Source organism: Crocodylus porosus, unplaced genomic scaffold (assembly GCF_001723895.1).
Source record: "Crocodylus porosus isolate Cpor-Errol unplaced genomic scaffold, CroPor_comp1, whole genome shotgun sequence".
NCBI lineage: Eukaryota > Metazoa > Chordata > Crocodylia > Crocodylidae > Crocodylus > Crocodylus porosus.
In genome coordinates, this window is record NW_017728910.1 from 5,417,426 (window position 1) to 5,437,874 (window position 20,449).

The following is a 20,449-nucleotide window of genomic DNA, read 5'->3' on the forward strand; positions in this document are numbered from 1 at the left end:
AAGATAGAAGCAAAAACAAATATAACTTCATTGGAATGAGTTAAAAACAGTTTGCAGAGCTGTGAAACAGGAGCTTCATTACCAGGAGCAGCTAACAGACAGTACGGCTGTGTGAAATTTCACCCAGTGTTTCATTTCGAAGTTGTTTCAGTGCATTTTGAGGTTGAAACAGTGAAATTGAAATGAAACAGAAGTCTTTGAAATGAAACGAAACAAGGGAACTCGACATGTTTAGAAAGTTTCAAAACGTTTTGAATTTCAAAGCCAGGCTTGCTCCTGTCATCCAGTAGGCAGGTCGGGAGCTCACCCACACCCCCAGGAGGGATGCAGGGGCTGTGCCAGAGTCCTCCCGGGGTGCAGGCCCCCAATCTGCCTCTCAGATAACAGACTGTCGCTGGGTGCAACCCACACCCAGCACCCCAGGCAGCAGCACCCAGCTCCTGTCTCCCAGCAGGCAGAGTGGGGGCATGCACCCCCAGGAGAACTCTGGCACAGCCCCTGCAGGCCTTCCAGGGGTGCCAGTGGGTCCCTGATCTGCCTGTAGGCTGACACGAGCCAGGTGTTGCCGCCTGGAGCCAGTGGGGCCGGGGCTGATCAACTCATGCAGAGATTCGCCGCCCCTATCCCAGGGCAGGGGAGGATCCCCACACGACCTGATCTGCCTGGAGCCTGAACCCACCTTGAGCCGGCTCCTGTATGGGGCCAGGGCAGATTAGCTCATGTGGGGCGTGCAGGCGAGCCCCCGATCTGCCTGCCTGCTGCAATTTATGTTTCCCCATAATAACTTATGGGCAAAACATCAAAACAGTGTCAAAACAGCAAAACACTTTTGATGAAACAAAATGGAACAGTGTTTTTGAATCGTCGAAATGGAAGTAGAATCAGAATGGTGCTGTTTCGCACAGCCCTAGACAGAGGAATTACAGAATGATTGATGAAACATAAAGACCATTAAAAGGAAAAGAAGATGGTTAACACCTGTGGAATGAAGCCATTAGAAGGGATCAGGTAGCTTATAATGACTAGAAATACAGGTACTCCTCACTTAATGTCATCCAGGTTAACATAGTTTCATTATTACATTGCTGATATGTTAGAGAACATACTCTTTCAAAGTCGTGCAATGTTTGGTTATAATGTTGTTTTGGCTGCTGCTTGCTAGTAGGTAACTAATGTGATGTAATTGGATTTGCTTAACATTGTTTCACTTAAAGTTGCATTTTTTAAGAACGTAACTACAACATTAAGCGAGGGGTAGCTGTACCGCTGTCATTCCCAGAAGCTGATTTTAAAGAGGGGTGTAAGGGCACCAGTGCACCCCCTCTCACCCCCAGATCCATCCCAGCACTAGGGACCAACACTAGAGTGAAATGAGACATTCACTTTTCCCTTGCTTTCACAGGTATTTGCTTTCATCAGAGTAACAGTGAAACTTAGGAATGCTGGTTCATCCAGACTTGAGAAGTTTAAAAAAGGTGTGGTCATCTCCATGCCCAGCAAGTCTTAGTCTCCTCTAGATGTCCTATCCTCCCTGTCTTTTTGCACAGCTAGTCCCAGTTCATCCCTTTCTGGCTCTTCACCCTATCTGTTTTCCCCAACCACCCTCTGGTCAATTTACACCCGCTTCTATTTCCCCCTCTCTGTGCTCCCTGTCCAATCACAGAGCCTCTTTTCTGTCCCCAGTATCCCTGTCCAAGTCTTATTGTTCAGCCAGATTTCACTTCCTATCTTGGCTCCCTGTTAGACTTGCTTCCTCTTTCCCTCTATTAGACTGATATTCTTGCCCTGCCAGTCTCAGTGTCTCCACTGGCTCTTCATTCAAACTTAGTTTTCTCCTCACCCACAGACTTTTAATCTTACCAACATTTCCTGCCCCATCTCTTTATTCTGTGTCTTCACTCAGCCATTTCCATTGCCCCCTTTTCTCCTTTTCCCCACCACACTCCTTATGACTCCTAGTTCTTGCCTACATGTCTTTGGTTCTTAGTTCCTGCCTCCTTCTCCCAATTCACAGTTCAATTTCCTTCCCGTCATATTAGCCCCCAGTTCCAGTCTCCCCTTCCCTCATCCCAATATAATCCATCTCCACACCATCTTGACCATGTTGCATTCAGGTCACATAGGTTCCTCCTCTTCCGTTGCCCAGGCCTGGCATTGTGGGTCACTGAGAAAAGCTTCCTGCTTCCAGTTCTTATGTCTGGCTGTACTCCATCCCTCAGCAACCCAGAACTGCAACTTCAAAGAAAGTCCTGCTTGGGCCATTGCTGAAGCCTACCCAGGGGAAATGGTATCTTCAGGGAATGTCACTGTGAATATTGAACAAGGCTCTGCTGAGCATGTCCCAACTATGATTTTTATAGGTTTATAACTTAGCCATATGTGTTGGCTTTTAACAGGACTAGTAAAAAACACATTCTCCCTTGATGCAACCATGATCTTCCTGACAAATCGCTAGTCATACTTGAAAACTAGAACTCACTTTGATCCTCTTCAAAAATTGATTTGAATGTGGTCTTCTTCCATGGATCTCTAGAGTATTTAACACCCTTGCAGCAGCAAGACACTGACCAACCTTGTCCCCCTGCTGGTAGGTTATACTACTATGCTTTGCAGTTGTATGACAGAGTTGATTGTGTAGTTTTAGTAACAAAACTAGACAAGGCTTTGTATAGGATGGGTTGGATAGCGTGGTCCTGCCTCACACAGATGACCTCCAGAGTTTCCTTCCAGCCCTACTTTTCTACGATTTTATGATTAAGGTCTTACATTTTGAGAAAATGCCCATAGGTAATATATTATTCTAACTTCATTTCCTAATAATTATTTACTTTGAAGAAAATTCTCCTCTCAGCCTTACATAATAGATGGTAATGCAAATATTGTGCTCTCCTGAAAGCACAAAATCCCAGAGTTGAAAATAACAATAAATAAATAGAATACTCCGCATTTTCACAACTTTCACCCATGGATTTCAAAATATGTTAAAACCTTAGGACTGTATTCATTAAAACTTTACAGTAAATTATAATGCAGAAGGAAGTCAAGATATATTATAGAGATAGGAGAAAAAAATTCTTTCCTTGGAGGCTATAAAGAGAGTATATAACAAATGGCAAAAAACTAGCATTTATTCAAAAAAATGAGGTAACTCATATGGAATTCTTTAGAAGTTCTATGTTAGTCAGTTCTGAATATGGGCTTTTATAGTTAATAAAGAACTAAATTAAATAAATACTAATATACTGTAAATCTATTTCATGCCAAATTCCTATCTTGTGCAAGTCCACTAAGTTTAGTGAGGTTATAGTATGGCTGAATTTAGCACATGATATTTAATTTTATTAATAGCTATATATACCATTTGTAAAAGCTTTATAATTTCAAGCAAATGAAAAGTGTAAATTATTTAAGGCAAATAGTGACATAGCAAGTTTAACACTAAATGCAACACAATAAAAGCCAATGTTTTTTCAGAGAAAGGTATACAAATTGCAGTGTGTTTCTAGAGGGACAAAAAGTCAAATATTATTGGCTCAGCCCCTCACAACTTATGCTAAATGCAGTTTGTTTTTTGACTCAGTACCAGAATCCAATTCCAGATGTTTAATAACAATGTTTACTAAAATAACTTCAAAAGCACTAGAAGGACAAAGATACAAGAACCCAGATTTTAACCAATACTCAGAACAGAAACAAAACTACAAAAATAACAGTTTGGTTTTTTTTAAAGGAAATAAGTTCCTAGGAAAATAATGGCCAGATGATGGAGTGCTAAGTACAGGGTAATGTGGACTTGTACAACCCCGGGTATAAAAATGAGGAGAGAGAGATGAAGGACAGTACAGAAGAATGGGAAAATTATACAAAGAAAAAACTTAGTTTCTGGTGAGATGGCAAATTTGCAAAGCTTACTATCCCAGTTCAATAGAAGCCAGAAAATATCAGGCCCAAAGTCAACATAATCTGGATGAAAGGGTTAAAGTGAGTGGCTTTTAAAAACAAAGGTATTTATCAAGCAAATGCAAAACATGGCACATGAAATCTGAAATTAGTGATGAAATTCTCCATACAAACATTCAACCATACAGCAGAAATGGGACATGCCTAACAATATTTTTGTTCATGTACAGCAAGATAGTATGTATGTTGAATTGGACTGTATAAAATTAAGAAAACCCTGCTTATTGTAGGTTTCCTTTGCTTCTGCTCTTCCTTCTCTACTCTTTTATGTGCTTTTATTTACATCTTTTCTCCATATGTTTCCCTCTGTCTGATTTTTCCATCATGCATCATTTTATTGAGATTATTTCTCCCTGAGACCATCCTTTCATCTTTTCTTTTTCATCAAAGCACTTTTTTTTTTCAAATTCATCCTTTCTCTTCAGGGCTGTTGGTTGTAGCCATGTTGGTCTAAGGCAAGGTTCTTTGGGTAATGTGATATCTTTTATTAGACCAACTAAATAGTTGAAAAAAGTTCTTTCCAAGCTTTTGGGCACAGATACCCTTAGTCAGGCATAGGGAGACTCTGCTATTGTTATGTGTTCTCCAAGGTAGAAAAGAAGCTGATTTAAATCAAGCATGTCTGTGAAAATGCCAATGAGTGGAAGTTAGGAAGACAATGGGTAGAGATGGAGGGGGGAAGAGGGAAAGGTGTAAAAGAATGCATGTGGTCAGTTGGAGGCAGGTTACCTCAGGTATCAGATGTCAGGCAGGTTGTAACGGGTCATATATCCAAATGTGCCATTAATGTCATAAATATGTCATACATCCAAATATCCAAATATGCTTCACAACTTCAGAAAAACTTGGAAATCATCTCTTTTACATAACCTACTCCAATAAAAATCAACTCAAGAAGGAAATCAACACATGCTACAACAATTGAAAAGAGAGAAATCTGAATATCTTCCCAACATTATACAGTGATTATACCAAAGATTTGTTACAACATCCATCCAACACAAAAAGAAGAAATGGAAGCAATTACTACAGGAACAATTTTTCCAGCCACAAAACAACCATCAGAAAAACAACATGAATACTGTACAACATTCCAACTTCATGCTTGATGAAACAGAAGGAACAAATCAATCCTCAAATATTATCAATCTCTCTATGTACACACTTATCAAGGTTGAAAAACCTGTCCTCTCCAAAGGCCCTAATTTCTGTCCAGAAAAATACCCAAATAAGACACTCCAATGTGGAGAACTACAAGAATTTTTCTGACGCCTCCACCTGAAAGAATATTTCCACAACCAAAAGGAATCCACTTTCAACATGACTTCATCCTGTGACAACATTGACGAAAATATTAATGCCAAAAAATAAAAAACCCCATAGACTGGACACCTTAGAGTGGATGAAATTCAAACTTCAACCTATTGAATGCTTCAGAGAGAGAATGAACAATGAAATAATCAACAACAAACACCACCACAACAATGTCTCCCTCTCAGAGAAGGGCCATAGAATCTCTAAGATCCAACCACCAAATAGCAATATAACCAGCAGATAAAGGCCGAGTTATAGTTATCCTTAACCATGAAGACTACATAAAAGAAGCCAACAGGCAACTCTCTGACACCACCTACTATGAAAAACTAAAGGAAGATCCAACTCCTTTTTTCACCTCAAAACTCAAACTCACCATCACATCATTTCCATCTGAACTTCAAGAAAAACTTCAGACCCTGATCCCTCTACTACCCAATCCAGGGACATTTTACATACTCCTTAAAATCCACAAACAAGAGAACCCCTGCAGACCTGTAATTTCCAACCATGGAACTCTAACTGAAGAAATATCAGGTTTCATCAATTCCATCCTAAGACCTCTTGTCACCCAAAGACTGAATTTTATCCAAGACAAAACAGATTTTCTGTAAAAACTCAAAAACATAAATCACCTTCCCAATATACAAGAAACCCATGCACCACCATACGTATCTACACAAAACCAACAACCACCCTAAACACACCAAAAAAGCTGTAAGTTACAGCCAAGCTCTCTGATACCATTGAATTTGCACTGAGGAGAATACCCATGATTGTCACCTCACAAATCTCAAAAGGGCTTTCACCCAGCAAGGACACTGCTCCAGAGAGATGGATCACACCTTTGAGAGAGCCACCCGGATACCATGTGAAGAATTCCTGTAGTACAAAAAGAAAATCCCCACGAAACACATACCTTTAGTTATGACATACGATCCTTCCCTGGAATCTATATGGAAAATCCTCAAACAATTGCAACCCATACTAGAAGAAGAACCAATCCTTGAATACATCTTTCCAGAACCACCCATCCTAGTCTTTAAACAAGCACCGAACCTCGCTAACCTCATCACCAGAAGCAAACTTCCTACAACCCAAACCACACCCAATGGATTCATACCATCCCAGGACAAGAAATGTAAAACCTGCCAACACATCTCCACCAGTCCCACAACAACTACACCCCACAACAGAACTATCACCATTCCTGAATCTTACATCTACACCTCCATAAATGTAATATATCTCATCCAGTGCACCAAATGCCCTGACCTGATGGAAAATATGTAGGAGAAGCCAAACAACTGCATACCAGAAGAATGCACACCAAAAATTCATCAAAGACAAAAATATCCAATTACCTCTGGGTGCACACTTCCCACAAGACAATCACTCCCTCTGATCTTGGAGTTCTAATCCTCAAAGGGAATTTACAAAACACCTTTCAGAGACAAGCCTACAAACTTCACTTCATAAATCTACAGGATACAAAAAATCATGAACTTAATATAGACATTGGATATATGACACATTACAATCTGTCTGACATCTGATACCCCAGGTAACTTGCCTCCAACTGATCACTTGCATTCCTTCACACCTTTCCCTCCCCCACCTTCCCTCCTATCTCAACCTATTGTCTTCCTAACTTCCACTCATTTGCATTTTCACAGACATGCTTGTTACAAATTAGCTTCTTGTCTACCTTGGAGAACAGTACATAACAGTAGCAGAGTTTCTCTATGTCTGACGAAGGGTGTTTGTGCCCGAAAGCTTGCAAATAACTTTTTTCCTTTCTCTTCAGATTCCCCTTTCTTTTCACTTTGGTATTGTCTTATTTCCTATTTCTTCTGTTATCTTGCTTCCTTGTTCCTTTTTTTCCTTCTCTTTTTCCTGGGATTCCATCCTTGCCCTCAGATTCTCCTTATGCCAAATTTCTCTCCACTACTCAGCCTGTCTTCCCATCCCTTACCTGCCTTCAGTAACGTACCAAACTTCGGACAAGCATCAGAACAAACCTCTCCTCTCCTCCTCCTGAGATTGGCACTATCCAGCTGGAACAAGCATATTTGCTCTTACTCGGTGTGTTAAATGCTCCTAAATCTTTCTAGAGATTGTGCACTAAAACCTCAGTCCAGCAAGTCATATAAAGCATCTGCTTCTCCCTTAAGCATCCTAGTAGTCTTATTATCTTTGGTAAGACTACTTACTAGGGTTGTGTGAAGCTTTGGGTGCTCATTCTCATTCAATTCAGAGGAGATTCGGCGGCTGAATCTCTGAATCCAAATTGAATCAGGAGACCAATAAGAAGGTCCAAATTGATTTGAAGCTCTATGAATCAATTTGGAAAAGATTCGGACAGCTTCAGAGATTCGGGCAGCCCCCACTCATCATCACAGGGAGCTGGACCCGGACTCTGTGCTGGTAAGTAGGGGATGGGGGGGATGGACGGGAGACCATGGGAGGACCCCTGCTAGGCCACATCCCCTGCCTGCTCCCCCAGCTCCCTGAGCATCCCCCAATCCCTACCTGCTCCCCTAGCCCTGTCAATGGCTGTCCTGCCCAGCCCCAGCATCCTGCCACTCACTGGCTGCTGCCAGGTGTGGGGGGCAGTGATTCCCATTGCTCCTTACTACCCCATGCTGCTTTGGGGGCTTCACCACAAGCCCATATCCCATGCCCACTCTCCCAGCCCCTACCTCCCATGGCTGCCCTGCCTGGCTCCAGCTCCCAGTTCTTTAAAAAAAAAAAGCCTTGCCCTCACCAGCTGCTGTGGTGCTGACAGGGCTTCTGGGGGATCATGGCAGAGCCTCCCACACAGTGTGCGGCAGTGGGGAGGGATTGTCCCCAGCCTGGCAACAGCTGGTGAATGCGGGCCTTTTTGTAAAGTGCCAGGACGCTGGTGCTGGGGGAAGCAGCTATTGACGGGGCTGGGAGAGCAGGCAGGGGATGGGGCCTGTTTGATTTGGAGATTCAACCAAATCAAATCACTGTCCCCCATATCGGCCAAATCTGAATCCGAAGTGAATACTAGCCACTTCGCACAGGCCTACTACTTACATGCTTAAAATGAAGCATATATTTAAGGGCTGTGCTGAAGTAGATCCCATTCAGAACCGTCAGTTAGATGCAGACAGTAATCTCTATGCAAGATTAAGTAAAAGTGTGATAAATGCCAGGTAAGATTATGATTCTGTGAGGTGCCAAGAATCTTCTGAGAACTTCTATTGATCAGAAGTGGCAGCTGATGACCAGGATAATTGTATGGGAAAGTCACAGGGAGCTGTGAGAGATGAGACAGATTGGTGAGAAATCAGATAGGAAAAAAAGGTGTTCTCTCTCTCTCTCCTATTATTCCCCCATCCTGTTCAGAAAAAAAATCTGATCACTTCATAACATAAGGCAGGGAGGCAGGAATAGTATTTATCCCTGTGTGACCCTTTGCCTGTTCTCCCCCACTCCAATTTAGTACTACCTAATCATTTCCCTTCTTCTACTTCCCCTCCCAACATACACCATATATTCAACTTCTCTTACAGTCACTAATTGACATCCATCTCCTCTACACTCATTTCTATTAGCCCATGCCTCATCCTCCTCTTAAGGTCCCAAGCTGGTCATCTCTCTCAAGCTGAACCTCAACAGTTCATAAGCACCTCTTCACACCCTGCCACACACACACTCCCTCCGCCTCAGGCTGAAAACTTCCCTTCCTACTACCTAACTTCCTTATGGTGCAGAACCACTCACTTTGCTCTGAGCCCTTTCCAGTCTGACACCCTTAAAGTCAGAAGAGGCATACATCTCTGCAGGCTCCGAATCCAACCCCATGTTCAGAATTCTTTCCTCCTTGTCTCCAACAACCACCAGCTAAGAATGCAAATCCTAATTAGAGCCACCTCTCCCACAGGCAAAGTGGTTTGGAGAAGCAGGGCAGGGCCAGCTGGGAGCCTGAGGTTATGTGAGGTTAAAATAGCTTTAAAAAGACAAAGTCTTTAAGAGTATTTTGTGGCAGTGGGAGCGCTAAACTTTACAGTACAGCAGGTAACATAAACAGTGAGCTATTACTGGAGGAATTTTGTCCCATTACTCTCCTAGTTGCTCCAGAACATACAATCTTTCAGGATTAGGTTCAAAAGATGAATGTGCTCAGGTTCAGAAGGAGGAGCTGTCAGTGCTGAAACTGGATTGAAGGTTTCAGGTAGGGCTTACCTGGCTGGTGGGATCCTGATCTGTTCCCTAATTCATCTACTTGAAATGAAAGTTAAACAAAATTGTTTTAACCCCCAACTTACGCTTTTTTCATTTTTTGTGTACTAATTTTTAGGAAATTACACATGTAAAGATAACTTGACCAAATAAATTAACTAATCATTATGAGTATAATTCACCATATATGTTTGGATTGTCAAATGTTAAAAATTAGCCAAGATCACATTAGTCTAATATCAGAAATATCCTCTATGTCCACTTGCAGAAGATGGATACAGTGATTTAATAAATCTCCATCACTAAGTGCTCAAATTGAAATAACACAGTACACTCTGCATGATCACCAGGGATCCAGGTTTTCTGTTTGCCATGGAAAAAAACAGTAACATGAGGATTTTCTCATTTTAAGGAGAAAAGTGAGGATTTTCTCATTTAAAGGAAGCCCCACAGGGGCTTCTGTGCCCAAGTGGATGAGACCCAGAATGGGAGGGCAGGGCAGGGCGGGGAGGCTCAATGCCACTGCCAGGAGCCCCATGCATCCAGGACAAGGTGCCCCTGCCCTTCCAGCAGTAGCAGGGGTGGTAGTGTGGAGTTGTAGTCCCTGTTGCTGCTGAGTGGGTAGGGGGGTGCCTCGCCATGGCAGTGTGGGGCTCCTGGTGGTGGCACCATGCTTCTCCACTCTGCTTTCCCACACCAGGTCTCTCCCCTGGGACGCAGAGGCCCCTGAGAGGAGGACAGCATGGCAGGGAGCCCCATACTCATAGCCACCAGCCCGTATCTGCCACCCGTCCGTGGGCTTCACTCCAGCTATACCACCCCTGGGGGAGGGGGAGCCAGACTCTGAACTCCACTCAGGCACAGCAGCTACCGCCTCCCACAGGCGACAGATGGAGCTTGGGTGCTGCTGGAGGGGGTAGGGGGCTACAGACCTGGGTCTCTGGGTCTATAGCCCTGGCAGCTGGCGACCCCCTCCAGCAGGGCTGGGGGGTGGGGCGCTGTTGGGTGAGGAGTGAGGGGCACCAACAGGGCTAGGAGGGGCTGTGGGTAGGGAGTGAGGAGCAGCAGCAAGGCTGGGGGGCTGTGGGTTGGGAGTGAAGGATACTGGCAAAGCCAGGGGGACTGTGGGTTGGGAGTGAGAGGCACTGGCAGGGCCAAAGAACTGTGGCTTGGGAGTGAGGGACACTGTCATGGGCAGGACACTGGCATATCAGGGCTGCTCAGGGCCACAAAATAGTGCAGGGGGGACAGCTGCAGCTGGACCCATATTCTGCTGAATGAAGGGGGCAACGCGAGCTCTTATTTTCTATGATAAAAAAGCTGAACTCAACCACCAAAATTTACAGGTATTTAGAATTTTTTTTTTATTATAGTGATTGAGGCACTGGTAGGCTCAAATTGCCTTAAAATTGTAAATATATCAAAACATTGTGTTCATCTGTATATAGTGCCATTTCATTTTAGTTATAGAAAAATGCAGATTTGGGGGGGTTTAATCAGAGAATTTGCAATTTTTTATCAGAGAAAACCAAGATCCCTGATTATCACTGACTCTGTACAGTTTGAGAAGCTGAATAAGCTAGTAACAATCACATTTCATCTTGAACTATGAATTCAGGATTTTTGATAGCATTCAAAATATTTTATATTAGAAAGTTCCATGTAATTTGGTCCTTTGTTCAGAGACGCACATAAAATAATAATTAAAATACCATTTGATGGATAAGAATTGATCAAAACCTACAAACCTTACTCAGTCAAACTCTCATAGGGCAAAATGCTAAATACCTTGACAACTACAAAAGCTGGTGAACTTGATTCTGCTGTTTTTCATTTTTCTTTTTTTGTCCATGAGCCTTGTTTTTACTGGAAGCCTTGCCTAAATAAAGACTAGGTGATTTGACCCAGGGTTCATACTTAATTTCGTATTGGCTGTTTAACTTTGTTATGTTCCATAGAAAGTTTATAATCTGTTCTACAAAATGAGGTCAGTCTATTGCAAAGTACCTGGAACTGGTATATTTAAGACTACCTATGTTCTGAAAAATCAGAAAGGGAAACTCAAAGAACACTTATAGTAGCTGCTATGTGCATTAAACAGATCTAAATGGATTATCAGTAAGACATTGATTTTTCATGTATAAAGTTTTACTTTATAGAGGTGTCACCACTTATTTGTATTACACACACCTGCTGAAAGAGAAACATGATATGGATCCATAGCTGAGGCTGTCGGCTGATGAGGGTAAAACTGGATTTACTGTATAGGCAGTAATGACCCTTCAGTGGGCAGCTGAAGAACAACTTTGCTACACAACTTCTAACAGTATCTAGAAATAAATATACATAATGTTAAAATCAACTACTTAAAAAGTCTATCTATCTGATATTACTTTATATTTAAACATATAATGCTAGAGGCTATGAGGTACCAGTATTTCTATATCTGAAACAGTCTGGTTATATCCCCATTTTCCAGGTGTGTATGATTCTCAAACTGCATTAAAATCAGCCCTGTTCAGTGGGCCAGCCCAAGGCATGTGCCACTTAAGTTGACTATAAGTCATATTAAATGGTATACAGGCCTTGTGCTGGTCCTCTGCTTAGAGCTACATTGTACCCACTGTACAACAAGAATATTCATCATTGCTTTGCACATGACCACACGAGGTGTGATGTAGTGTAGAAACAAGTCTTTAACATGTACCATCTTTATTTTTGGAAGAATGTTCTGAAGCTCTTAGTTTATATTTACAGTCTTGATGACAAAAATGGACAAATATTGTTAGAATTGTTCACAATTCTCATTTAAAATGAACAGTTTGTTGAAAAACCATCATGTTTGAAAACAACCACTTATGTTCTTCAGTTTATGCACTCCTCACTCAGGAAAAAGGTATTTCAACAAGAGTTATGCCAGAGCAAGGGCTGCAGGAGTTAGCCCTTTTTTAGCAAAGGGTGACCTGTTTGTGCCTGTTACTCAACCTTGCTTTGCAATGGATTCATTGAGAGCCTCATAAGAATTAAGTTTCTTTCTAAGTTAAATGTGCACATAACTTGTTCTTTATCTGATAGCACTTAACATGGTTTGGCCATCATAAAAAGTATATCAACTATTACACACCCCCTCCAATAAGATACAAAAACAACTGAGAAAAGAAATTCCAACACCAGTAAAAAGTGAGTGACATGAAATATTTAAAAAATGTGACTAGTTCTGGATTCACTTAAAGTGAAGTCCACCCAAGGATACTGTTCCTACAAACAAAGACAGGCATGGGGCAGTGGAGACTATTTTTCTTTCTGCAGTTTCGATGTAGTTTCCCCATAAATATTATAAATCTTTATTTTGCATCAACAGGAAAAGATGAACTTAGCCCTTAAGAAACCTGCACAATATCAGTAAGATACATAGTATGTATGTGATCTATAGCAATGAACATAATAGTTTTGCAACAACTTGCCCAGAACTTAGCAAAGCAGATATTGCCTAATGCCAGTAATTAAGAATTGATTCACACTTCCTTTAAGACAATGAAGTCCAAATCATAGCAAAGATGGATCTGCAACAAAACTGCATATGGGGTGGAAAAAGAAAGTACTGTAAAAAGATGGCTGAATTCCTGGCAGAGAGTGTTATATCTTACCTCTCATTCTGCAAAACTGCTTCAAATGACAACAGGACTAGCTTAGTAGTTTAAAACTAATTGTTGCTTCTAAAAGTAGAAATATAATATGAATCAGAAGCCTCTACATCAACTTCCAGCTCACTTAGTGCCAACCAAAACAAAGGTTCGGGTTTAGATTAGTACAACTACAAACACCTCTGTATTAAATGGATTCTTAGAAGCTGACACTGAGAAAATGCAGAATAAGACAAAGTGAAGATGCGCAACTTTAAGGACTGTGGCCAGGGACAGATGTGCTATCAGAGGCATTCAATGCGCAAATACAGCGTACAGATATGCGTAGCCAAAAACATGTGTCAGCTATGGTCAAAGTACTTAAAAAATGACTCTCAAAATGAGGAACATTTTTGCAGCACTTCCTTTTGAAGCACTTCCTGAAACATCTGGTCTTCCAGCATCCCACAGTGCTCCATTCCCTCTTTTCGTGGATGGGAGAGCAGGGTGGACAGCCAATGAGAGTTCTCCTGTGAGCTCAGCTGTTCTTGGGAACCTCTGCAGACTGAAGGATGAGAGAGGCAAGCAGAGATTTGTGCTCCCCAGACCCCTGGTTGGAAGAGCTCATGAAAAGACATGATGATTTGAGGTATAGCTTAACTGCAGAGTTCACTCAGCAGACTGACATTCTCTTGTGAAATTTGCTAGATTTGTTTGGTCTAAGCTGCCACATTGCAACATACTAAGGGCATCTACATGTGACACTGCGTTGCCATAGCAATGCGCTACAGTGATGTAACATCCATGGGTGTCTACACTTGACCAGCAGCTACAGTACTTTGCCATAGCAGCATGCTCCTCCCTTACAGCGTACCATTATGCTGAAGCAGCTGCTAAAAATAACCATGCGCCATGTGCACGGCATAGTATGAGTGGTTACTGCACTGCGCTTTAGTACTTCCAAAAGGGAATACTAAAGCACGGTGCAGTAATAACATCGCTGTAGAGCAACATATAGTCACGCCTACTGTGTAACCCATGACTGTATCCAGGCTGCTGCTATGCTTCTGAAAGGCATTAGGACATTTGGTACCATATCATATAAGCTGGTCTGTTCAATGATTCTTTTCCCAGAAATTGTGTGGGAAGTTGCCTGTGTGGGAAACAACTGGCACATGGGGGAATTGTAGAAACAAACTGAAGTGGTTCAGTCTTACTCCACAATGTAAAGTCTGTAAGTCACTAGTCGGGTTATTATTAGAAACACTTAGAGTTAAGCCCAGATTTCCAGAGATCAATAGGACAGTTAGCTCCAGTGTCATGTATCACTACATTTGGCTGAGAAGTTTCTGTGTGTAGATAGGAGTCAGGTGTATGGCAATACCTGAGTAAGAGCCCGAGTTAACTCTGTAGAGCAGAAAAGCATATAATTTTGAATTCTGTAGCCAGGAGCATAGACATTTAAAGGGAGTCCTTGACTTACAACATTCCTTGACTTACAACATTTTGCACTTGCAACGTTTATAAACTGACACCTTTTCAACTTTCTGATGTCAGTGCCGACTTTACTACGCTTGATCTGACACGACGCTACACCAGCGAACAAGTTCACTGTGTCACCCATCTCCCTGGAGAACATCTGTCCAAACTTCCTTGGACAAAGCAGATAAGACTCCAGGCAAACCTGCAGCCAAGACTCCAGCCAAGAACCCTTCAAAAAGTCCAACCAAGAGCCCTTCAAAAAGTCTAGCAAAGTCACCTCAAAGAAATCCTTCCAAGTCAATATGATTGCTATTTACAATAGAAATACATTAATGTAGCTGTATTATTAATCTATAATTGACTGAGTACAAAATTCTGGGTTATTTTGGGTGAAAATAGGGTATCAAGCCTTGATTCAGGAACCAATCCTCATTTATAACATTGTTTCCTACGGGAAAATTGGTTCCCAGTTACGTTTCAACTTAAGATGCAGTTTTCAGGAACCAGTTATGTTGTAAATCCAAGGACTGCCTGTATGTAATATTACTGGTGTTTGGTATAATAAACTGAAAAGCAGAGTGGCTATCAATTATATCACATTCATGTTAATAATCCATTAACAAATTAGAGAGTACGTTAAGGGGTATGGAGTATATTTTTGGGAAGAAGAAGAATATTACATGGAAATGATTTTGTTTCAAATCAGAAGGAAATAGTACAGTAGGAGGTGTAGTAATAATTTAGCATCATGGGATATTTACAGAGTCAGTGGAAAAAATATAAATAACTGATGAATCACCAAGCCAACAAGAAAAGATATCTAATGTACAAATGGAGGGCATGAACTAATTCTCACAGAAGTGAGAAGGAAAGTTCTTCATTGACATAAGCGGGGCTGATCCTACATCAGTCTGTTAAAAATAAGTTAATCAAAGCTGTATTAAGGCATACTTTTAAAAACCCAGTCAAGAATATTATTAACATTATATATCTTTGAAGGCCTCACACTTCTAGCAAAGTAACACCCCCAATTTATTTTTTACACGGAACCATTTTTTAATTTAATTATTGAATAGTTAGACAACAGGGGAAAATTATATATTGGAGTTATGCATCTTAGTTGGGCATAACTTTAATCACAGAAGTTAATTTATAAGTTAGTGGGACTACTTGCATGAGAAGTTACATAGTAAAGAATGAGAAATGCCATAATCTAGAAAAGAAAAATTCAAATATCAATAGAGTTTCTCAAATTTATTTTTTAACCATTTTATACTTCCCTAGTTTCCTTGGCTTATTTAATTTCTTCTGTTTTGATTAAGAATGAGAATAGAGCAATAAAATATATTTATGGAAAAAGAAAAAGGGAAAAGGGATATTTTAAAGCAGGCTTCCTACCCTTCATCCTGATTTTAAGCATTAACAACTTTGTAGCCTTGCTGGCTAATATGTGGCACCATAAAACAGGCAGATAAATTTCACTTCCCATACATGCATCTGAAATTACACTGGATAAAATATTGCTATAATGGTATCCAGAATGGCAAACTCAGCTCTAAGTGCAATAAACAGGGTCCAGAAAATCTGAGTGGCAAAACCAGGTTAGAAAGAGGATCTATTTTAGTTTATAAACCACCCCCATCCCTGTTGCCACTACACTGAAAAGTCTGTCAGTGCTCTACCTTGTAGAAAGACACAGTAACAGAATGTCCTTGTTCCATGGCCTCACCTACAGAAGCAGAACTATTTCTTTGATTTCTGTGCATAATGATTACCTACAATAAAAGAAGACCTACGCATGGTCAGTGGAGAAGAGCAGGGCCCACTAGTGGTGAAGGTAGAGAGACTATGGAGAAAAACTGGGCTCCACACTCAAAGACACAGATACAGATCTACTCCAGCTCCTTTACTGCTGTTGCTGCTGCCCTTGGTCATGTTGATTTATTTGGATTCCCTTTGAGGAATATCTTTACTCATGACACCTGTATTTGTTCCTTTGTTTACAGACCAGTTTCCTTCCTGACCCTTCCTAAGGAAAACAGGACCTTACTCAGTTCCTTAGTCACTCTTCACTAGTTATCAGAAACATTAGAAAACATCAACTTCCTCTCAAAGATGGACTCATCTTTTACATCACAGTCCGTTTCTCTGCACACTGACCACTCTGGTCTTATACTAATTCTTTCCTATCCCCAATCTTAGCAACTGTTCTGGCCTATAAAACAGTATATTCTAGCCAGAAGGAAGGAGACCTGATCTGATTCATTCAACCCACCTCCCAGCAGTCAACCCGTTTCCCTCTCGGGATAGCAATAAGCCCATTCAGAAAATAAGTCATTGGCTAGGTGAAATCTACCAGGAGGAGCAAGGCATTTTCCATGCTTCAACTAAAATTTCCCATTATAAAACAGAAAAGAGCACCTAATTTGCAGTATTTCCAGTATTATCGCACACCTACTCAGGCAGCAAACACAAGTATATTAGTATCACTATATCCTGCAGAGCTAAGGAGTCCATCAACATCTGATGACAAAATTCATGCATGACAAAACCCACTTTGTATATTAGCACTTCCATTTTAAGAATGAACTTTGGATTTAAATCAGCCGTAAATAAGATGCCAACTCATATTTTTGGGCATAGCAAAAACATAGATGATCTCTGGAAACACTGGCCCAAATCTATGCAACTTTGTGGTCATGGTGAATTAGAAGAGGCCCATGTGTTCTAAATCAATGCTAAGCTTATGGCATGCTGAAATTTATCAAAAGGGTGCAGAGGCAAACTCTGCAGGGGAGCAGTGATCTTTACCATCTATTCTGTCATATGGTAATCATTATCTCTCAGAACAGCATAAAACATAATAACAACCAGATTTAGGTTCAGAGCACTTCACTTGAGGGTGTGTGTGTGTGTGTGTGTTGGTTTTGTTTTGTTTTGGGTTTTTTGGTCATAAATACTCTAAAACTTGTGCTGTTTATATTTTATTCCATAGAGCAACTAAGAATCAGAAATAACTTCTAACTGGCACAGCACATGCAGAACGTTCTAAAGTGTTCCAATTTTTCACTGAATTGCATTGGATTGCTAAACTGATTTTGATGATCACAATAACCAGCTTGATACCTTAGAACTCCCCAAACTCTGTCCATAAAAAAATGCTTAACTCAGGCCAGAGATTGAACACTGTGAAATAGCCTCTCTACACATGCTCTGTCAAATGCATGCTTTCTGAGCAGTCACCTGACATACAAATTGCTGGTAACGATTAGGTTGTGGGTATTAGTGTTGGTACTATTATGCCAATTATCTGAAACAACAGTTGAGTTAGAAAGAAAACAGGAGCCTCTCTTTAAACAGAAAATTACAATGATGTATCAAGGAGATGTTAAAAGCAACAAAGTTAATGAAAGAAAGGAAAGAATAAAAGGTGGTTTGGAATGTATTGTACCTGATACCACTCAGTCCTAGTCAGTTAGCATACAGACTGATGGATCCTGATCTAAGCTGCAATGCCTATGAAATAAAAAGGTAGAGCATAAACAGGGAGTCAGAATGCAGAGAATCAGATAAAGTGGCTACAAAGCCACCTGGAAAATAGGTTTACAATACAGTTTCTGCTCTAAGTTGGTTTGCTCTAGTCCTCAGTAAGTTTGGGCCGCTAGGCCGTGCTGCCCAGCGATAATAATTTGCAGTGCTGCAGCAATTTTAGCACTTTCAGAGTGCTTTACTAAATTTTTTATTGCTCTTTTTCCCAGACAGGAAAAATAAGACATAAATTTAGAATGTAAGTGACCTTTCAGAGGTCAAACAGTAGGGTCAGTGAGAAAACTGTGAATAGGACATTGGAGCCATAACTATGAATTCTCTGTTTTAAATCACTAGATGCTGAAGTAACTGAGGTGACTGGGAATTTTCACTAACATAAATTTAAACTTAATAAAGGATCAGAGGAGTAACCAGAAAATTACAGATCTTTGAGTCTGACCTTTGTGGTAAGCAAGATCCTTAAAATTACGGTAAGACATAACATCACAAAAGATTTGGCGAAATATGAGCTGATGAAAACTATTTTCCTTAGTTTCAAAAAGGCTAAGCCACATGACAAGTATAGGGAAAATTTTAAAGGAAATATTCAGAGGGTAAGAGAGAATGAATTGATGAACATAATATACAGAAATGTCTAAAAGGAATTTAAGGCATGGTAGAAATGTAAGCATGCATAGACGGGTTCAATTTCAATCAGAAAGAAATCAAATACTCAACCCAAATTTAAAACAAACCCAAATGAGATATCTTTTGTGGTTTCAGATGATTTCCCTCTGATCCCTTTTTGTCACCATATCAAAATGAAGTGCTTAGCTCAGCCTTCTACTATCTTGCCCTTAATCATTTTTTCAACATAGCAGGAACTTAACCATCATGTTAGACCCTCTTAGATACACTAGCCACCCAGGCAGTTTCATCCCTTCTTCTATTGTAGCATCAGTAGAGCACAATTTGCTGTGAAATCTGAACTTGCCCATGCATAAATACCTCAGATGCACCGCACCCTATAAAGTGTAATAGCGGGGCTTAGAACATGTGTGTTTCTAAACATATATGGGGAATTATCCTCAGATATTTTCAAACTGATCATCTAAACCACTTGTGCATCTGACTCCATAGCTTTTAAGCTACCAGTGTGTTTTCAACAGTATGAAATCTATGTACAGTATTACAGATTTTGGAATACTGTTTAAGGAGATACTGTAAAACACAGAGATTGAGAAAATACTACTAACTGAGCACATAAATCAATAAGAAGACTGCAAAAAACATAATGCAAGTATAAATACTGTTCTGAAAAACCTATGAACCAAACTAGAAAAAATATAGTGCTACAGAGCAAAGGAATCCCTTATGTATATACCTGTATTTATTCAATGGTAGGTACATATATCAATTTATTCATGCCTGGATACTATAGGAAATACAACAATCCTAGAATATCATCAGTCACTACCAACACCTTTGCTAGGAAGAGTAGCATAAGAAAGGAACACAGGCCACACTCTCTTACCTTAGGGTTTGGCTAATCTTACTCCACTAACTTTAATGGAGTTATTCCCCATTTCACACGCATGGAAAGAACAGGTTCACCTCAAGCTCACTACAGAAGACATGATTCAGAGGAGTCATGATCTCCATTTTCAGGTGCTTCTAAGGGTTGGCAAACATACTTTTTTTCTAAATGCTTAAACTTCTTAACTAATATGATATAATTTGATACTTGGATTCATTTGTGAAACTCACATTAAAGAACATAAGACCTGTGATTAATGATCTAATGCAGTGATTCTCAACCAGGGTGCCATGAGACCTTTTTAAAGGTGCCACACCATGCCGTGTAAAATAATACTGTTTTAAACCCAGATCTTTTAAATAGGAATCCATGGTGCCAAAATTGTTGTGGTCTTTCTGATTTCTCTGAAACAGAAGAATTGCTTTATTATTTTTCTGTAGTCAAGAAACACATAAAAGCTGAGAGCTACTATTTTCTGAGAGGTGCCTTGAATCTAATGAGGGGTGCCTTGAGTCTAAAAAAGGTTGAGAATCATTGGTCTAATCCATCCCCTGTAACATTCTCCCTGCCATCAACCATCATTGGCTTAGAGATGTCAGAGGATATATCCCTGACTGTTCCATTTAATAGTTATCAATGGACCTATCCTCCATGAATTTGTCTGATACTTTTTTTAAACTGATTTTAAATAAATAAAAGACAAATGAATAAACAACTAGAAAAAGCTCATATTTGTAAAACTTATAGCTGTATCTGAATGATTTAGGACTCAGATACAGATTAAAAACTAAGG

The 20,449-nt window shown here is 40.4% G+C and overlaps 1 protein-coding gene across 9 annotated transcripts in view; it reads right to left on the reverse strand.

The window, feature by feature from the left end:
• The window catches only part of VEPH1 (ventricular zone expressed PH domain containing 1), a 173,951-nt gene that overhangs the window by 67,086 nt on the left and 86,416 nt on the right, over nucleotides 1–20,449 (reverse strand). For 4 of the 9 annotated variants that reach the window (XM_019532639.1, XM_019532638.1, XM_019532637.1 and 1 more), the window contains exon 10: nucleotides 11,677–11,816. The exons of 1 other annotated variant lie outside the window; for it this stretch is intronic. In XM_019532639.1, the coding sequence (XP_019388184.1) occupies nucleotides 11,677–11,816 (140 nt within the window). Of the gene's footprint in view, nucleotides 1–4,543; nucleotides 4,583–4,986; nucleotides 5,292–6,913; nucleotides 7,332–11,676; nucleotides 11,817–20,449 lie in introns of those variants that run through there. 4 more of the 9 variants (XM_019532648.1, XM_019532643.1, XM_019532641.1 and 1 more) reach the window with 4 other exon arrangements.